This window comes from Gekko japonicus, unplaced genomic scaffold, assembly GCF_001447785.1.
Source record: "Gekko japonicus isolate JY-2015 unplaced genomic scaffold, Gekko_japonicus_V1.1 scaffold1207, whole genome shotgun sequence".
Lineage (NCBI taxonomy): Eukaryota > Metazoa > Chordata > Lepidosauria > Squamata > Gekkonidae > Gekko > Gekko japonicus.
In genome coordinates this window covers 249,546-268,491 of record NW_015163124.1, presented here as the reverse complement: position 1 = coordinate 268,491, position 18,946 = coordinate 249,546, and the positions used below count along the sequence as shown (strand labels likewise).

The following is an 18,946-nucleotide window of genomic DNA, read 5'->3' as shown; positions in this document are numbered from 1 at the left end:
GACCACCAAGAAAGACTCTGCAGAAGAAGGCCATGGCCAACCACCTCTGCTTCTCACTTGCCTCGAAAGCCCCTTGCTGGGAGAAGCTAAGCAGGGTCAGTACTTGGATGGGAGACCACCGAGGAAGGCAATGACAAATCACCTCTGCTTCTCACTTGCCTTAAAGCCGCTTGCTGGGGTCGCCATAGGTCAGTTGCGAACTGACAGCAGATACGTACGCAAGACTACTTTATTCATAAGTTCCTAAGACTGTTTCGCCTGCATTTTGGCCATCTCTGGCACTGTCAGCGTCATATTCCTGCGGATCCTTCTGTGGTCAGTGGGGGAAAGGAGAACCCCTGAGCTGGGAAAGAGACACGGGACGGACTCCTTTGACTTCAAACTTTTAATATAAAAATTCACTCGATGTACAAAAATGCTAAAATATGACAAACCGGTTCAAAATACTGGGGAGGATCAACCTTCTCGTCACACGGCAGTAGAAAAACAAAACCAGAAGCCAAAATCCAATTCGGTTAATAAGCAGCGAAACGTACACACGTCACACTCCACTGGCTACTCGGCGTCTCGGCGCGGCCCTCCACGGCGGCTGAGCTACTCTCGATGAACCAGCACGAACAAGCCCAACAGGAAGAGGACAGTGTACTGGGGGGAAAGAGAGAGGCCACCAGGAAGCATTAGAACCCACGTGGAATATTTCAAGGTTCCACGAACTATGTACAGTCAAGTCAAGTTTAGTTTATTGTCTTAGCCATTGGCCATAACAACACAAAATAAATCAAAGCACAACCAACAGTATACATCAGTAACTTACAGTAAGTCCTAGACCCAGTCTTATCTTTTTTGCCGCCAGTGCAAACAAAGCCATTCTGCTAGTAACATGTGCATCAATATCAGAGAGCAAGAAAACGGTCAAATCCTGCTCTGAAATTCCATTATACAGAGGTACAATAGGATAAATAAACCTTTGCCTAAGTGATTCATGCCATGAACATCTCAGAATGTAATGCACGACATCATCCACTTCACCCATACCACAGAGGCATATTCTGGAGGCGGCAGGGACACCCTGAAAGCGGCCAATACAAACCATTGAGGGTATGACGTGGAACCTTAGGGCAGTAAAAGCCCTTCTCAGCTCCAGAGTAGTTAGTTTCTCTAGATATACAGTCCTGCAATGATCTCTTTTAAAGATCTTATACAAGGGGGCTGTACGACAACTTACCAACACATGTCGGTAACTATGTAGAGTTTGGTTCACAAGCCAGTTACAAATGACGAAGAAAGACTGAGCAGCATTTTGAAGGATCAAGTTGCTTACAGGTGAGGAAATGCCAGTCGTCACAACTCGCTCAGCTCAGCAAGCTATGGCCTGGTTCCATGTAAGATCCAAAGATCCAGGTGAGATTAAGAACATAAGAAGTGCCCTGCTGGATCAGGTGAGTGGTTGATCTCATCCAGTGCCCTGTCTCTCTCTCTCACAATGGTCAGCCAGTTTCCCTGGTGGACCAACAACAGGGCATAGAGTCTGAGGCCTTCCCCGATGTTGCCTCCTGGGCAGTGGTACTAACTGGGGAAAGGGAAGGGGGAAACAAAACTCAACCCAAAATATACTAAAGATGCTACAAGGGTCAAGCTACAACTGATAAAATATTATCAAGGCAGATACTTTTTATGTAGTGTAAAGGTAAAGGTTCCCTTGCTCGAAAGCCAGTCAAATCCGACTCTAGGGTTGCGGTGCTCATCTCCGTTTCAAAGCCAAAGAGCCAGCGCTGTCCGAAGATATTTCCGTGGTCATGGACTAAACACTAAGGTGCACGGAACGCTGTTACCTTCCCACTGAAGTGGTACCTATTTATCTACTTGCAATTTCTTGCTTTCGAACTGCTAGGTTGGCAGGAACTGGAACTAGAGACGGGAGCTCACTCCGTCATGCGGCACACTCGGGTCTTGAACTGCTGAACGACTGACCTTCCACAGCCTGCAGTTCAGCGTCTTAACCACTTGAGCCACCGCAGCTCCTTAGTACCTTGAAGACTAACAACATTTGTAGTAGGGTATGAGCTTTCGTCAGTCACTGCTCACTTCTTCAGCTACCTGAAGAAGTGAGCAGTGACTCACAGAAGGCTCATATCCTACCACAGATTTTGTCCGTCTTTAAGGTGCTCCTGGACACTTCCTCTTTCCTATTGGAAGAAAAAGGTTTCATCCTTGAAGCATAATACTTTTTTTTTTGGGGGGGGGGGGCGGACGGACACACAGCAGTATGATGACAAGTGTCCTCTGGCTCAGGGTTAACCAAAACTTCGGGCTTGGTTCTCCAGCACTCGGGGATTGGATTCAGGTTGCCATGTACAGATGTCAGAGGCAGGCTTTGCTTACGATGGCTTTTAATGACATAAGTTGGGATTCTTTGCTGAACACAAGTAGCGATAGACCTCCTGAAGCAACAACCTGCAGTGACGTTTTCTCCCAAGGAAAGCACTCATTTTCCACGAGAAGGGGGGAGGGGAGAATTAGTGACCATACCTTGAATTTGGGATAATCGTTCATCAAGATGGTCACTATTCCGATATATGGCACGAATCTGCAAAGACATAAGAACATAAGAGAAGCCAATGTTGGATCGGGCCAATGGCCCATCCAGTCCAACACTCCGTCTCACAGTGGCTAAAAATACCAGGTGCCATCAAGAGGTCCAGCAGTGTCTGGATACTGCTGTAATGGTGGTTTTATTGTGCCCTGTATACAAATCTGATGGCTTAGGAAAGGCTTATTTTCACAGAACAGAACCACAGAGTTGGAAGGGGCCATAGAGACCATCTAGCCCAACCCTCCTGCTCAGTGCAGGATCAGCCTAGAGCATCCCTGACACGTGTCTGTCCAGCCGCTGCTTAAAGACTGCCAGGGAGGGGGAGCTCACCACCGCCCTCGACAGCCATTCCCACTGCTGAACTACCCTGACTGTAAATTCCACCTCCCCCCCCGATATCCAGCCTAATATTCCATTTTGTTACAAACAGAAGCTGGAATCAGCTGTCTCGAAAGCCATCCCGTGTTATAGGACGGTGCTAAGGCTCTTTGTCCCCTGGCTTCAAACCAGGAGAAACCCTACTCAGTTTTGCAGTCATGCTGCATGAGTGCAAAAATTGGTTTTTGGACATAGAACCCAGCATTCCAGAGAGAGGAAAACTCCCCCCCCCCGACCTTCCAACCCTCCGATTTCAGACAAAGGGACAAAGCTCTGACACAGGCGTACCCCACCCTTCTGAGTCTGCAAGCATCTTTGGGATTCTGGCACGGCGTGGTGGCAGCAGCCACAAAACGGATGCCGTAAAACGGCTCCCGCGAGAAGGAGAGCCGGCCACCGAATGGCTGCCGCCACAACATTTTTCGAAATCTGCACAGCCAGTCGAATCTCTAATAGCCAGTCAGAAACCAAACTGGCCAAAAGCCCCACCTGGTCCTGACCACTTTCTAAAAACATCTGGCGGGCCCTGGAAGGCGTCAGTAGGCGCCCCGGTGCCCTGCATCGGGGACCCTTGTTCTAACAGAAGTGAACAGACTCAAGGAAGCAATTTTAAAGAGTAACAGGGAGAAACGGAGTCAAGCCAAGGGCTACCCTGCCACTGACCCTGGTCAGGGCTCTTTTTGTAGAAAAAGCCCAGCAGGAACTCATTAGCATAATAGGCCACACCCAACATCAGGAACTCATTAGCATATTGGGCCACACCCCCTGACAGCACAGCTTATTAGCACATTAGGCCGCACCCCCATGTTACCAGAAGTGTGGTCATCCAGCCACACCCACCTTTTGCTTCTTATTCTGTTTACCTTGTTTGTTGTCAAAACCCAGGGCCTTTTTTTGTAGCAGGAACTCCTTTGCATGTTAGGCCACACACCCCTAATTGTAGCCAATCCTAATGAGTTCCTGCTGTTGGGTGTAGCCTATTATGCTAATGAGTTCCTGCTGGGAGTGGCCAACTTAGGAGCCAGCCGGAACTCCGTTCCTGTGCGTTCCTGCCCAAAAATAGCTCTGCTGCACTTACCCTCTGGCTCTTCCCACCACGTCCTTCTTCTCCAGCCAGTGTTGCCCCTGCCTGTACAGCCCTCTGTCGTCCACGGCGTTGTTATCCCCCTTCGTCAAAAACTTGATGTCTCCGTTTTGCCTTACAAGAGGGGGGAAACCACAGATCAGCTCCTAACGGACACACGGACGTTTCTAAGCCTGCGTCTTAAGACTTTTTGACTCTGGGCCGCCTTTTCCCCTAGGGCGTCGCACCTCAAAGGCTGTGGATAGAGATGTACAATTTCCGGAAATTTGGAAGCTCGGGAAAAACCCCTTTTTTTTCCAGGGGAAAACGGAAATTTTCGGAAAAATTGAAAAAATGCTACATTAGCATTTCTTTTGTCTTTTCTAGATTGAAAGTCATTCTGTTACTTTAGGAACATAAAATATGACTATGGACATTTTTACTTGGCATGAAATTATCACAACTAGCATATTAAAAATATAGTGTATCCCAACAATTATTTCAAACAGAATACCCACCCACACGCAAACACAAAACTGAAACTTTTTTATTTTCTTCTGACAATCGCACCTCCTAAAGGAAGGAATGCATCTTGTTTCTTGCATTGGAGGGTTCAGTTTGTAACCTAGGACTTGCTTGTCCTCAGTGCACAGAAATTAGATCAATCTGATACCATATATATATATTTTAGAAATGATTTGGAAAATGTTTGAACACCTTGTCTTAAAATATTTTATTCATCATGTTAAAAAAAACATTCCATAATCATTTTTTTTCTTTTTTCAATTTTTCCAATTTTTCGGAAAAAAACAAAAAGGCTTCAGGAAAAAAACGGGGAAAAAACGATTTCCCCCCCGGGCCTTCACATCTCTAGCTGTGGATCTGCGTGAAGGCCAGAGTGATGAGAAGCCGTCTCGGAGAGAGAGAGAGAAGCCGGCCGAGGAAAACACTGCGAGCAGCTTTTGCCCGTTTGTGCCTCTTCTCTCCGAAACGGCTGGGACGTGCTATCAAATCCAACAGGCTACGGCAGGGGGGTCCCGAACCTTTTGGAGCCTGGGGGCACCTTTTGGATTCTGACACACGGTGGTGGGCATGACCCCAAAGCGGCCACCGCAGGAAGCTGAGGAAGCCCATGAGCAGGGGACAACAGGGGTAACGTTTAAAAAATACACTCGGAAAAAGGAGGGTAGGAAAGAAAACAGCCCACACTGCGTTGGCAGCTGCTGCCAAAACACACCGCCCGTCATATTTCCAGTAGCCAATCAGAAGCCCTTCTTGGGCAGGAACCCCGCCTCTTTGGCGTAGTGATTTGGTGTCATGGTAGCCAGTTTGGTGCAGTGGTTAAGTGTGCAGACTCTAATCTGGGAGAACCGGGTTTGATTCCCCACTCCTCCACTTGCAGCTGCTGGATGACCTTGGGCAAGCCATAGTTCTGATAAGAGTTGTCCTTGAAAAGGAGCAGTTTCTGTCAAGAGCTCTCTCAGCCCTGCCTACCTCACAGGGTGTCTGCTGTGGGGAGGGGAAGGGAGAGGAGTTTGTAAGCCGCTCTGAGACTCCGAGTGAAGGGCGGGGTATAAATCCAATCTCTTCTTCTTCTCTTTCTAAAGACACTTGGCAGGTACTAGGGAAGGTGTCAGTGGGCACTATGTTGCCCATGGGTACCATGTTGGGGACCCCTGTGCTATGGCTTTAAAAAGGGAGTCAAAACTCTTATTTCAGTCTTGGGGGAAACACACACATCCTTTGAAACGTGGTCCACCCACCAGGCAGGCAAGTGGGTACAGTGCAGGGCTTCATCTCTATCCTAGAATTTAAGAATAACCAGGAATTAGCAAATTATGTGTGAGACGTGCCCCTCGTTGTGAAAAGATCTGCTGCCAAGACCCACCATGGGCCACAAAAATGTCCTCTTCGCTAGCTAGACCCAGCCACCCAATGTTCCCTCTAAGCTATAAAGTCTCGTGAGCAAAAATTCTACTTTGTGAGCTACTGGCATTAAAGTTGTGAGCAGGTGATTTGGCTGCTGCATAAATTGGTTTGCTCTGGAGCCCTCCTTCCTGAGCTGAGACAAAAATGTGTGAGCCAGAGGCTCAAAAACCATGAGCTAGCTCACACTAACTCAGCTTAGAGGGAACATTGGGCCCACAACATCATCCACAAACAAATCACGGAGGGCTGGATCCCACGGACCCGTTCCACTAGCAGGGGAGCTTTCCTTTGGCAGACGGAGCCTCCACCAGCGTAAGATAACTGCACCAACAGATGAGTATCTGGCAGGTCCCTCCCACAACTTGCCTGTTTCCACAGGCCGCCAGGGGGACCGGGGCTTGCTGTGAAACTGACACAGTGGCAGCGGGCCCAATCGCCCCCCACAAATCGGGAGACGTACTTTTCGTGGATTTTCAGCACGCGGTGGACGATCGGGATCTCTCGTCCTTCTATCCTGAAGACCACGATTTCGCCCACTCTGATTGGCTCTTCGATGCGATTGGTTAAGAAGAGGAGGTCCCCCCGGTGAAAGGCAGGTTCCATGCTGCCGCTGAAAGACAAAAACAATTGCTAGTAAAAAGACGGGAAGGCCAACAAAAGGGCAGAGAGGCCGAGGCCTTCCTAAGAACATCAGAAGAGCCCTGCTGGATCAGGCCAGGGAGGGTCCATCTAGTCCAGCCTCCTGGCTCACACAGTGGCCAACCAGTTGCTCTAGAGGGCCAACAACAGGGCATTGAGGCCGAGGCCTTCCCCTGATGTTGCTTCCTGGTATTTCAGAGGTTGACTGCCTCTGGATGTGGAGGTTCCCTTTAGTCACCATGGCTAGTAGCCACTCCTAGACCTCTTCCCCAATGAATCTGTCTAATCCCCTTTTAAAGCCCTGGCTGTGAGCATCACTACACCCTGTGGCGGCAAATTTTACATTTTGATCACTCATTGTGTTAGAGAAGTATCCTTCCATCATGTAGGATGTAGTTTTTCAAAACTACTCCCCCAGAGGGGTGGTGAGTTCCGGGTGATGGTTACCCATACTTCAGCAAGCATGCCCAGTCTTTCTTGATTGATAGTGGCTTACTGAGAGCCAGTTTGGTGTCGTGGTTAAGAGCACGTGGACTCTAATCTGGGAGAAGCGGGTTTGATTCCCCACTCCTCCACATGCAGCCAGCTGGGTGACCTTGGGTGGGTCACAGCTCTCTCAGAGCTCTCCCAGCCCCACCTGCCTTACAAGGTGCCTTCTGTGGGGAGAGAAAGGGAGGAAGGGTAAGCCGCTTTGAGACTCCTTAAGGGAGAGAAAAGCTGGGTATAAAAGCCACTTCTTCTTCTTTGGGGGGGCCTGATTCTTGGGTTTTTGTTGGGTTTGTTGCCCTATGGTGGTCACGGTTCGTGAGCGAAGATATACGTGTGTCCATGGCCTGTTCCTTGGCTAACACATAAGCATGCAGCCTGCCAGAACCTCTTAAGCAGACTGGGCTTGTGTATGGGGGAGCGACATCTGCATCTTGTTCTGCCCTTATTCTAACTTTAAAAAAACAACAACAACAGGGATTGTACAATTTTGTTTGGGTAGTGGTATATGCACTGCCCTTTTTCCACAGGAGCCCCATGGGAGCGGCTCTTCTGAACATAAGAACATCAGAGAAGCCACTGTTGGATCAGGCCAATGGCCCATCCAGTCCAACACTCTGTGTCACACAGTGGCCAAAAATACCAGGTGCCATCAGGAGGTCCAGCAGTGGGGCCAGGACACTAGAAACCCCTCCCACTGTCGCTGCCCCCCAAGCACCAAGAATACAGAGCATCACTTGCCCCAGACGGAGAGTTCCTATCTATACCTTGTGGCTCATAGCCACTGATGGACCTCTGCTCCATATGCTTATCTAATTCCCTCTTGAGGCTGTCCATGCTTGTAGCCGCCACCACCTCCTGTGGCAGTGAATCCCATGTGTTAATCACCCTTTGGGTGAAGAAGGGCTTCCTTTTATCTGTTCTAACCCGACTGCTGAGCAATTTCATGGAGTGCCCACAAATTCTTGTATTGGGAGAAAGGGAGAAAAGTACTTCTTTCTCCACCTGCTCTATCCCATGCATAATCTTATAAACCTCGATCATGTCACCCCTCAGCCGTCGTTTCTCCAAGCTAAAGCGCCCCAAGCGCTTTAACCTTTCTTCACAGGGAAAGTGCTCCAACCCTTTGATCATTCTAGTTGCCCTTCTCTGCACTTTTCCCAGTGCTATAATATCCTTTCTGAGGTGCGGTGACCAGAATTGCACACAGTACTCCAAATGAGGTCGCACCATCGATTTATACAAGGGCCTTATGATACTGGCTGATCTGTTTTCAATTCCCTTCCTAATAATCCCGAGCATAGCGCTGGCCTTTTTCATTGCAGTCGCACACTGTTTTGACATCCTGCATTTGGAGGGCCAGCAAATAGGAGCAGGGGTGTGTGCAGCCACGTGGCTTTCTTTGCAGGGAATCACCCCCACCCTTTGGATATTCCAGCGGCATCATCAAAAGGACCCACAAGAAAGTAGCTCCCATAGCGCTGTTCGCATACACAAGTGGTGCCTGCGTCCCCCCTGGAAAGGAGTTTTCTGTCTCACTCCTTGAAAAGAGCCCCCCCCCCCCACCAATGTTCCCTCTAAGCTGTGGAGTCTTGTGAGCAAAACGTCTACTTTGTGAGCTACTGGCATTAAAGTTGTGAGCAGCTGATTTGGCTACTGCATAAATTAGTTTGGTCTGGAGCCCTCCTTCCTGAGCTATGACAAAAATGTGTGAGCTGGAGGCTAAAAAAATATGAGCTAGCTCACACTAACTCAGCTTAGAGGGAACACTGCCCCCCCACCCCCTGCTTCTTCAAAGGGCACTGTTGCCATCTCAAGAAGCTCCGTGCCACTGAAGTTGAGAGGCGGATTGTGGCTCGAGTCCTGTCTGCCGGCCGCCTTCCCTGTCAGGGCTTTGTTATCGGGTGGTTCTCGGGTCACCGGTTTCTCGGTGACACGTGCCTGCCGCCTGCACTATCTCTCTGCCTTTTCCTTTCTCCGCTTGAATGTCAAGCTCGCCTGGAAACTGCAGGCTCACCGCACGGGCCCAGCAACTTAAAAGTTCACTGTCTCTCCTTGCGCTGGATTTAATCGCTCTGAAATTTCAAAGGTTAAGGATTCGCAGGCGGAGGATAATGAGGGTAGCCAGCCACTGGGAGGCTGACGACGGAGTTAATCACAGGAACCATCTGTACCTCAGTGCTCAGGCGACTGAAGATTCCAGCTACATTTCAGTCCGGTAGCACCTTAGAGAAGAAGAGTTTGGATTTATACCCCGCCCTTCACTCAGAGTCTCAGAGTGGCTTATCATCTCCTTTCCCTTCCCCTCCCCACAACAGACACCCTGTGAGGTGGGTGGGGCTGAGAGAGCCCTTTCGAGAACTGCTCTTGAGAGAACTTGTGACTGACCCAAGGTCACGCCGGTAGCTGCATGTGGAGGAGTGGGGAATCAAACCCTGGGAGGTAGGTGGGGCTCAGAGAGCTCTTTTGAAGACTGCTCCTGAGAGAACAGGTCTGAGAGAACTTGTGACTGACCCAAGGTCACGCCGGTAGCTGCATGTGGAGGAGTGGGGAATCAAACCCGGTTCTCCCAGTTTAGAGTCTGCGCACTTAACCACTACACCAAACTGACCAACAAGATTAAAGTGTTACAGGACTCGAATCTAAGAGAGCCCGCTGTGGTGTAGCAGTTAAGAGCGGCAGACTCTGATCTGGAGACCCGGGTTCGATTCCCCACTTCTCCTCCACATGCAGCCAGCTGGGTGACCTTGGGCCAGTCACAGCTCTCTCAGAACTCTCTCAGCCCACCCTGGCCTCACGAGGTGCCTGTTGTAGGAGAGGAAGGGAAGGCAATTGTAGGCCGCTTTGAGACACATGAGGCCTGCTGGGTGACCTTGGGCCAGTCAGTTCTCTAAGGATTCTCTCATCCCTACCTGCCTCACAGGGTGCCTGTTGTGAGGAGAGGGAAGGAAAGGCAACTGGAAGTCACTCTGACACTCCTTCGGGTATAAAACCAACTCTTCATCGTCCACTAACTGTTCTACTGCAAAGCAACACAGATGCCCTCAGAAGATTCCCAATGTCATTTATACTTGAAAAAGCAGTTTCAGGTGGGTGCTAACATAGGAAAAGGGAGCTGCGGTGGCTCAAGTGGTTAAGACGCTGAACTGCAGGCTGTGGAAGGTCGGTAGTTCAGCAGTTCAAGACCCGGGTGCCGCAAGACGGAGTGAGCTCCCGTCTCTAGTTCCAGCTCCTGCCAACCTAGCAGCTCGAAAGCAAGACATTGCAAGTAGATAAATAGGTACCACTTTGGTGGGAAGGTAACAGTGTTCCGTGCGCCTTGGTGTTTAGTCATGCCGGCCACATGACCATGGAAACATCTTCAGACAGCGCTGGCTCTTCGGCTTTGAAACGGAGATGAGCACCGCAACCCTAGAGTCGGATTCGACTGGCTTTCGAGCAAGGGAACCTTTACCTCTATCTATCTATCTATCTATCTATCTATCTATCTATCTATCTATCTACACATACATACATACATACAATGAATAAAGTGCTGAAATATCCTAGTGTTTAAATTACAGTAATAACAATATAAATGTCTCTGCATCATCCTAGTAACAATCAATCGTAGAAGAAAGTCCATCTTGAAAAACCTGAAGTCCCCCATTTAATGGCATTGTCATCCAGAGGAGGACATGAAACAGCATTAAATGACCCATAGTATTCCAAACTTGTTTAAAGAGTCTTCCTTCAATTAAGGTCTGTTGATCTTCGAGCTTTGAAATCATCAGCAAAACCAAATCTCTACGGATGTTCGATAGCATCCGTTTCGAGTCACCATTCGTATAGCTACACCCAGCTTGAAGCACTCTAATGAGACATTGTGAATTAGGAGGTAAATGTGTTCCATTATGAATCCGTCGCGTCATTAGAGGAGACTGACCACTCGAAGGAAAAGATTATCAGCTCTTGGAAAAGAGGTGACTCCAAACGGATGCTGTTGAACATCCGTAGAGATTTGGTTTTGCTGATGCTTTCAAAGCTCGAAGATCAACAGACGCCTTCGAACAAGTCTGGAATACTATGGTCTGCTTAACACTGTTTCATGTCCTCCTCTGGATATTCATGTGATTAAAAAGGGGACTTCATGTTTGCGTTTTTTCGAGATGGGTTTACTTCTGTGATTATTATTAGGACGATACATGGACATTTAAATTATTATTATTGGAATGTAAACACTGGTTGGCCACTGTGTGAGACAGGATGCTGGACTAGGTGGACCATAGGTCTGATCCAGCAGGGCTCTTCTGATGTTGTTATGAAGACCTCAGCCTCTCTGCCCTGTTGTTGGCCCTCCAGGGGAACTGGTTGGCCACTGTGTGAGACAGGATGCTGGACTAGGTGGACCACTGGTCTGATCCAGCAGGGCTCTTTTTATGTTCTTATGAAGGTCTTGGGCCTCTATGCCCTGCTGTTGGCCCTCCAGAGGAACTGGTGAGCCACTGTGTGAGCCTGAGACAGGATCCTGGACTAGGTGGACCCCTGGTCTGATCCAGCAGGGCTCTTCTTACATCTTTAAGGATGGTGACATCATCTGCCCCAACCTGGACGGCCCAGGCTAGCCCGATCTCATCAGATCTTGGAAGCTAAACAGGGTCGGCCCTGGTTAGTATTTGGATGGGAGACCACCGAGGAAGTCCCGGGTTGCTATGGAGAGGCAGGCAACGGCCAGTCACCTCTGTCGATCTCTTGCCCTGACTTGGCTAGCCTGGTATTGTCAGCTCTCTAAAGCTAAGCAGGGTCGGCCCTGGTTAGTACTTGGATGGGAGACCACCGAGGAATTCCAGGGTTGCTGCGCAGAGGCAGGCAATGGCCAACCACCTCTGAACGTCTCTTGCCTTGGAAACCCTACGGGGTCGCCACAAGTCAGTTGTGACCTGTGGCCACTTTCCGCCACCACTCTCATCCGCAAGGCCTACCGTGGAGATGACCGGACCCTCGTGCCGGAAGAGGCGATTCGAGGTCTGGGCTCCCCGCAGCCCGGCTGGCCCTGTGGTTGCGCTCCTGGATGTTCCAGGCATCACGGAATCTGAGCCGCCCCATCCCCCTCAAGGTCCCACATGTCGTTTACCTCAGGACGACCACGATGGGGCTCTCGCTGCCGGTCACCACCATCAGCCCCTTCCAGATCATCAGCGCCGAGGAAACGATCATCCCGAAGTTCAGCACCTGGTAATACAGCTGGGGGAAGAGGAGGGTCCGGGGATGAGGGGACTGCTGGGAAAACACGACAGGCTCCTTCTTCCAGGGCGGACGTACGCACACGACCCGGGCCTTCCCTCCGCCACAAACGCTGCCACCCCCTGCCGTGGCGGCAACCAGACTTCCACAGTTCCTTGACTTGAGAGCATTTGCCTGGGGGAATGGGATACTGGCTGCGATGCACCCTTGGCCTAATCCAGCAGGGCTTTCCTAATATACTCGCAATAACAGGTTTAAATTACAGACAGAAAGGTACCGGACGGATATCATGATGCACCTGTATGGCTCTCTGGTGCAGCCTCATTTGGAATACTGTCTGGTCACCAGATAAGAACATAAGAGAACATAAGAGATGCCAATGTTGGATCAGGCCAAAGGCCCATCCAGTCCAACACTCTGTATCACAAAGTGGCCAGAAGTACCAGTGCCATCAGGAGGTCCACCAGTGGGGCCAGGACACTAGGAGCCCTCCCACTGTTGCCCCCCCCCAAGCACCAAGATGACAGAGCATCACCTGCCCCAGAGTCCCTATCTATACCTTGTGGCTAATAGCCACTGAGGGACCTCTGCTCCATATGCTTATCTAATTCCCTTTTGAAGCCGTCCATGCTTGTAGCCGCCACCACTTCCTGTGGCAGTGAATTCCATGTGTTAATCACTCTTTGGGTGAAGAAGTACTTCCTTTTATCCGTTCTAACCCGACCGCTCAGCGATTTCATGCCCACGAGTTCTTGTATTGTGAGAAAGAGAGAAAAGAACCTCTTTCTCTACCTGCTTTTTTCCATGCATCATCTTGTAAACCTCAGTCATGTCACCCCTCAGTCGTTGTTTCTTCAAGCTAAAGAGCCCTAAGCGCTTTATCCTTTCCTCATAGGGAAAGTGTTCCAACCCTTTTATCATTCGAGGTGCCCTTTTCTGCACTTTTTCCAAAGCTATAATATCCTTTTTAAGGTGTGGTGCCCAGAACTGCACACAGTATTCCAAATGAGGTCTCACCATTGATTTATATAGGGGCATTATGATATTGGCTGATCTGTTTACAATACCCTTCCTAATAATCCCCAGCATAGCATTGGCCTTCTTTATTGCAGTCACACACTGTCTCGACATTTTCAGTGAGTTATCTACTACAACTCCAAGATCTCTCTCTTGATCAGTCTCTGCCAGTTCAGACCCCTTCAACGTGTATTTATATTTAGGATTTTTGGCTCCAATGTGCATCACCTTGCACTTGGCCACACTGAACCCCATTTGCCATGTTGACGCCCACTTGCCCATCCTTGACAGATCCCTTTGGAGTGCCTCACAATCCTCACTGGTTCTCACCACCCTGAACAACTTCGTATCATCCGCAAATTTAGCCACTTCACTCCTTACTCCCAACTCCAAATCATTAATGAACAAGTTAAAAAGCAGTGGACGAAGTACTGATCCCTGCGGTACCCCACTGCTTACCCCCCTCAAAAAGGATATTGCCGAGCTGGGAAAAGTACAGAGGGCGGCCAGCAAGATGAGGAGGGGGTTGGAGCCCCTTCCCTCGGAGAAAAGGCTGAAGAGTCCGGGACTGTTCAGCTTCGAAAAGAGGCGGCTCAGGGGGGACATGAGAGAGGTTGATAAAATTACGCAGGGGGTGGAGAGAGCTGACAAACAGGACTTCTTCTCCCTCTCCCCAAATACTAGAACTTGTGGGCATCCAATGAAGCTGATGGGCAGTAGGTTCAGGACAGACAAAAGGAAATACTATTTACACAGAGAGTGATTAAAATGTGGAATTCGCTGCCAGAGGATGCGGTGATGGCCACTGGAATAAACTGCTTTAAAAGGGGATTAGATAGATTCGTGGAGGAGAGGTCTATCAGTGGCTACTAGCCCTGGTGACTGAGGGGAACCTCCACATTCAGAGGCACTAAGCCTCTGAATCCCAGAGCCAACATCAGAATCCCAGAGCCAGGAGGCAACCTTGGCCTCTTTGCCCTGTTGTTGGCCTTCAAGAGGAACTGGTTGGCCATTGTGTGAGACAGAAGACTGGACTAGATGGACCACTGGTCTGAGCCAGCAGAGGTATTCTTATGTTCTTATGATGGCCTCAGACTCTATGCCCTGTTCTTGGCTTTCCAGAGGAACTGGTTGGCCACTGTGTGAGGCAGGAGGCTGGACTAGACGGACCACTGGTCTGATCCAGCAGGGCTCTTCTGATGTTCTTATGATATTAGGATTTTTTTTATACAGTAAGAGTAGTTCAGCAGTGGAATCAGCTGCCTTGGGAGGTGGTGAGTTCCCACTCACTTGCAGTCTTCAGGCAGTGGCTGGATGAACACGTGTCAGGGATGCTCTAGGCTGATCCTGCATTGAGCAGGAGGGTTGGGCTAGATGGCCTCTACGGCCCCTTCCAACTCTATGATTCTAAGTCCGGCTGCAGTCAAGAGCACTCCCTTCAGAGTAGGAAAGGCACAGCATTACAATCCAGTACCTGTAAGTACTGAGCATGCAAACCGCAGCAGAGCACAGTCCTAAGCTACAGCGGAGAACATTTCTGAGTCAAGAGTTCAAGAAGATCGCTTCAAATTATACAAGACAGAAAAGCCAGAGCGTCAGTCTAGTGAACGACACCCTAGACCTAGATTTGAGAGTCCAGCACTGGCACCGAACTGGATGGTGGAGGCAGAAAAGAGCAAGAGTCCAGGAGCACCTTAAAGACTGACAAGATGTGTGGCAGGGGAGGGGTTTTCGTGAGTCCCGGCTCACTTCTTCAGGTACAGCCGCAATGTGAGTCCATCTGTCCTATATATTGGAAAGTGGAGTGATTTCAGATGCCAAATGACACTTGCAGGCAAATGACAATAGCAGGTGTGACTGGATGGCGGTGGTTACTCTCAGCTGACTTCCCACAATTCCTGGGTAGCAACCCTCTTTACTGGGGCAACTGAATTATGGGTTGGATCGCACAGATCTGGTCTGCTAACTGTGGTCCTTTCGCTGGCACAGAGAAGCTTCTATCCAAGCAGGGGTCCCCAACCTTTTCGAGCCCGCAGGCACCTCTGGAATTCCGACACAGGGTGGTGGGCACAATCACAAAACGGCTGCCCCAGGAGGTGGAGCCAACCATAGATTATATAACTCTAATAAGAAGCAACGGTGTGGCGTGGCAGCGACGTGCGGAGACCTGGGGACTCGGCAGGCATGGCGAACATCCGGCATCGAGCAGTGGCTGAATCCGGGCGAGGATTGGACTGGGAGGCATGGTGACGCGGCGACGCAGCGTGGCGGAGCCAATTGGATGTATGCCGGAGCTGCGACCGTCGCACAGCCACACACCATGAAGACCTCGCCGGAAGGAGTCGCTACAAACAAGACCTACACCGAGACACCGTTGCCAGGAGGTGAAGAGCCCACCATGAAAAGAGCCAAGAAAAAGAAGAGCCCTGCTGTCTGGGTGCTGGTAGGCATTCACCTTCCCCTGTGAATTGTGGCCCTAGATAGGATGTAACTAATCACATGTAAACTGCTCCGAGCCTCCGGGAAGGAGCAGCATAGAAATCGAATAAATAAATAAAAAAATAATAATAGTACCTTCTCAACCCTTCAGGCAGGACCTCCATTTAACAGGACGCCTTTTAATCTGCACCACCAATCAGAAGCCTTGCTGGGCAAAAGCACCACCTGGCCCTGCCTACTTGCTAAAAAGCACTTGGTGGGCACCAGGAAAGGTGTTGGTGGGCGCCGCGGTGCCCATGGGCACCATGTTGGGGACCCCTGCATCAGAGCAAGGCGCCTGCGGTCAACTCCACAGGATACCACCCATAGCTGGGAAACATTTGGAACGCTAAGCGCTACAGAAGGGGATAAAAGGATGCTGCAGGCCGGCAACTCATTCTGGATGCATCCCCACCCCGAAATTTGAAACCTGGATCGCTTACTTCGATCACCAGAAGTTATCGGGAGGAGTGGGGCCCTGCTGTTCGCCTGTGGTACACCGTGGCATGTTGTCTCCCTTAAGACTATTTTGCAGGCAGCTAATGAATGGGAAGGTCGACCCTGCAGGCAGGAAACCGGTTTAGAATTTGGGACTCAGAACAGAGTGGCAGGAAGTGATTTTGAGCCCATCCTTCCAAGCAAAAAAATTGACACCATTTCTTAACTACATGCCCCCTTGCTTAAGATCAGGGCTGCAATCCTAAACGTACTTAACTGAACTCAGCGGGGCTTACTCGAACCCAGCACAATAAGGAACACACACGCACCCCCTGTCCCTGACAGGCTGCCGCCGGATCCCTGAAGGCCTGATCCACCTCTGCACAGGGCCACGGCTAGAGATGTAAAATTTCAGGAAATTTTGAAGCTCGGAAAAAAACCCGGGTTTTTTCCGTTTTTTTCCGGGGGGAAACGTAAATTTTCCTAAAAATTGAAAAAATGCTATATTAACATTTCTTTTGTCTTTTCTAGATTGAAAGTCATTCTGTTACTTTAGGAACATAGAATATGAATATGGACATTTTTACTTGGCATGAAATTATCACAAGTAGCATATTAAAAATATAGTGTATCCAAACAATTAGTACAAACAGAATACCCTCCCCACATGCAAAAACAAAACTGAAACTTTTTTATTTTCTTCTGACAATCGTACCTCCTAAAGGAAGAAATGCATCTTGTTCTTGCATTGGAGAGTTCTGTTTGTAACCTAGGACTTGCTTGTCCTCAGTGCACAGAAATTAGATCAATCTGATACCACTTATATATATATAAAAATTATTTGGAAAATATTTGAACACTTTGTTTTAAAATATTTTAATCATCATGTTAAAATAAAACGTTCCATAATCAATTTTTTTTCTTTTTTCAATTTTTCCAATTTTTCGGAAAAAAACAAAAAAGCTTCAGGAAAAAAACGGGAAAAAAACGGTTCCCCCCCGAATTTTTCAGTTTTCCCCCCGGGCCTTCACATCTCTAGCCATGGCTCCGCAGGAGAGCATCTGCTTTGCATGCAGAAGGTCCCAGATTCGATCCCCAGTTAAAAGTATTCAGGTAGAAAGTGACATGAAAGATGTCCTCCTGAGACCCTGGAGAGCCGCTGTCAGTCAGAGCAGACAGTACCTGCCACGATAGACTAGGGATCTGACTCAGCATTCATGTGTACAAGAGGGCCTCGGGTGACAACATTAAAAACTGAGGAGGTTCATTTATCTCGAAGAAGGCAAGGTAGCAAAACAAATCTGTTTACACAGAGCCAGGTGGAAGGGAGATGACACCCACTTTCCTCAAGGTAGGGGAAAAGCTTCTAAATTTTCACTTTGTTCTGAAAGCCTACACCCAGTGATTTTGCCACAGCGCCGTTCAGGCAGCAGACACAGACATTAAAAGCAATGCAAAATAAAATAAAATAGAAGCCAGGGTGTTTTTTTTCTGGGGGAAGCACTGGATTAGAGTTCCGGAACCTCTTCAACAAGATTCTTTTTAAAATGTTTAAAAGTTCACGACTTTTCAGTATACAGATGGGAAACTTCATCTCCCTCTTGAGAGTTCCGGCACCTCTTTTTCCAAAAAGAGAAAAGAAAAAAAAGACCTGGAACCAACCTTCAAAGGGGTGTGGGAGTTTGGAAAAAACACGAGGAGGTCGGTCTGGCACAGAATCCTAGAAGACACCCTGGAAAACTCACAAAGCAGGCCCGTCTGAGGTATACTGCCCCTGAACATGGAGGCTCCATTCAGCTCTCAGGCGGAACTGTGGCTCTGAGCCTAAGCTTGGAAGAGTGATGGGCAACTGCAAGATGAGGGTCAGTCGGGGCTAGCAACCAACGCTCCCTCTCAGCTGTGGAGTCTTGTGAGCAAAAATTCTACTCTGTGAGCTCCTGGAATTGAAGTTGGGAGCGAGCGATTTGGCTGCTGCATCAATCAGTCTGCTCTGGAGCCCTCCTTCCTGAGCTAAGACAAAAAGGCGTGAGCCGGAGGCTAAAAACCTATGAGTTAGCTCACGCTAACTCAGCTCAGAGGGAACACTGCTCGCAACCCTACGCTCGCCCTAGAGCAAAAGGGGCAGGGGCTGCTGGAGAGACGCCTCCCCCTTCCAGGGGGCTGAGGCCTGCAAGCAAGAAACACCCTCCCCTCCCCTCCCCGAGCACCTCCAGCCGGAACCCCCAGCCGCACCTGCCGCTTATTCATCCGCCGAACATCGTCCAAAAAGTCCAGAGACAACATCACGGGGCAAAGTTGCAGCCGCCGGCAGGACGGGGACGCCGCAGTTCCGCTTCCGTCCGCAGCTATTTCCGGCCGAGTTGGGAAATACCATAGATACTGTCGTTTCCGGCTAGAAGGGCCCACCGTCTCCCAGACCAAAGAGGAATTTTTGTTCCACACGTCCGGTTCTGATTAGAGAGGTGCAAACTACGAGACCTTCACGCTGCAGTATTAGCAAATCTGTTGCAGAAAGACCAAACAGAAGTCCCCGGAGAGCAACAAAATTTAGTCCAACGAAGTTTGAGTCCGGTGGCGCCTCTAGGACCGACGGAGTTTTATTCTGGGTGTCAGCTTTCGTCTGCTAATTCAGACCAGCACAGCTACGAACCTACCAAAATTTAGTCCAGTGTAAGTTAACGTGGGGGAGGGAGACGGCATGG

The 18,946-nt window shown here is 49.4% G+C and overlaps 1 protein-coding gene across 1 annotated transcript; it reads right to left on the bottom strand.

Moving 5' to 3' along the window:
• Positions 1-405: 405 nt before the first annotated feature.
• Positions 406-18,586, bottom strand: SEC11A (SEC11 homolog A, signal peptidase complex subunit). The gene is made up of 6 exons (XM_015406896.1): positions 18,477-18,586; positions 12,202-12,311; positions 6,424-6,573; positions 4,050-4,169; positions 2,530-2,587; positions 406-645 (listed from the first exon to the last, which is right to left on the bottom strand). The coding sequence occupies exons 1-6, from the start codon at positions 18,525-18,527 to the stop codon at positions 595-597; spliced, it is 540 nt and encodes a 179-aa protein (XP_015262382.1). The 5' UTR covers positions 18,528-18,586; the 3' UTR covers positions 406-594.
• Positions 18,587-18,946: the final 360 nt, after the last annotated feature.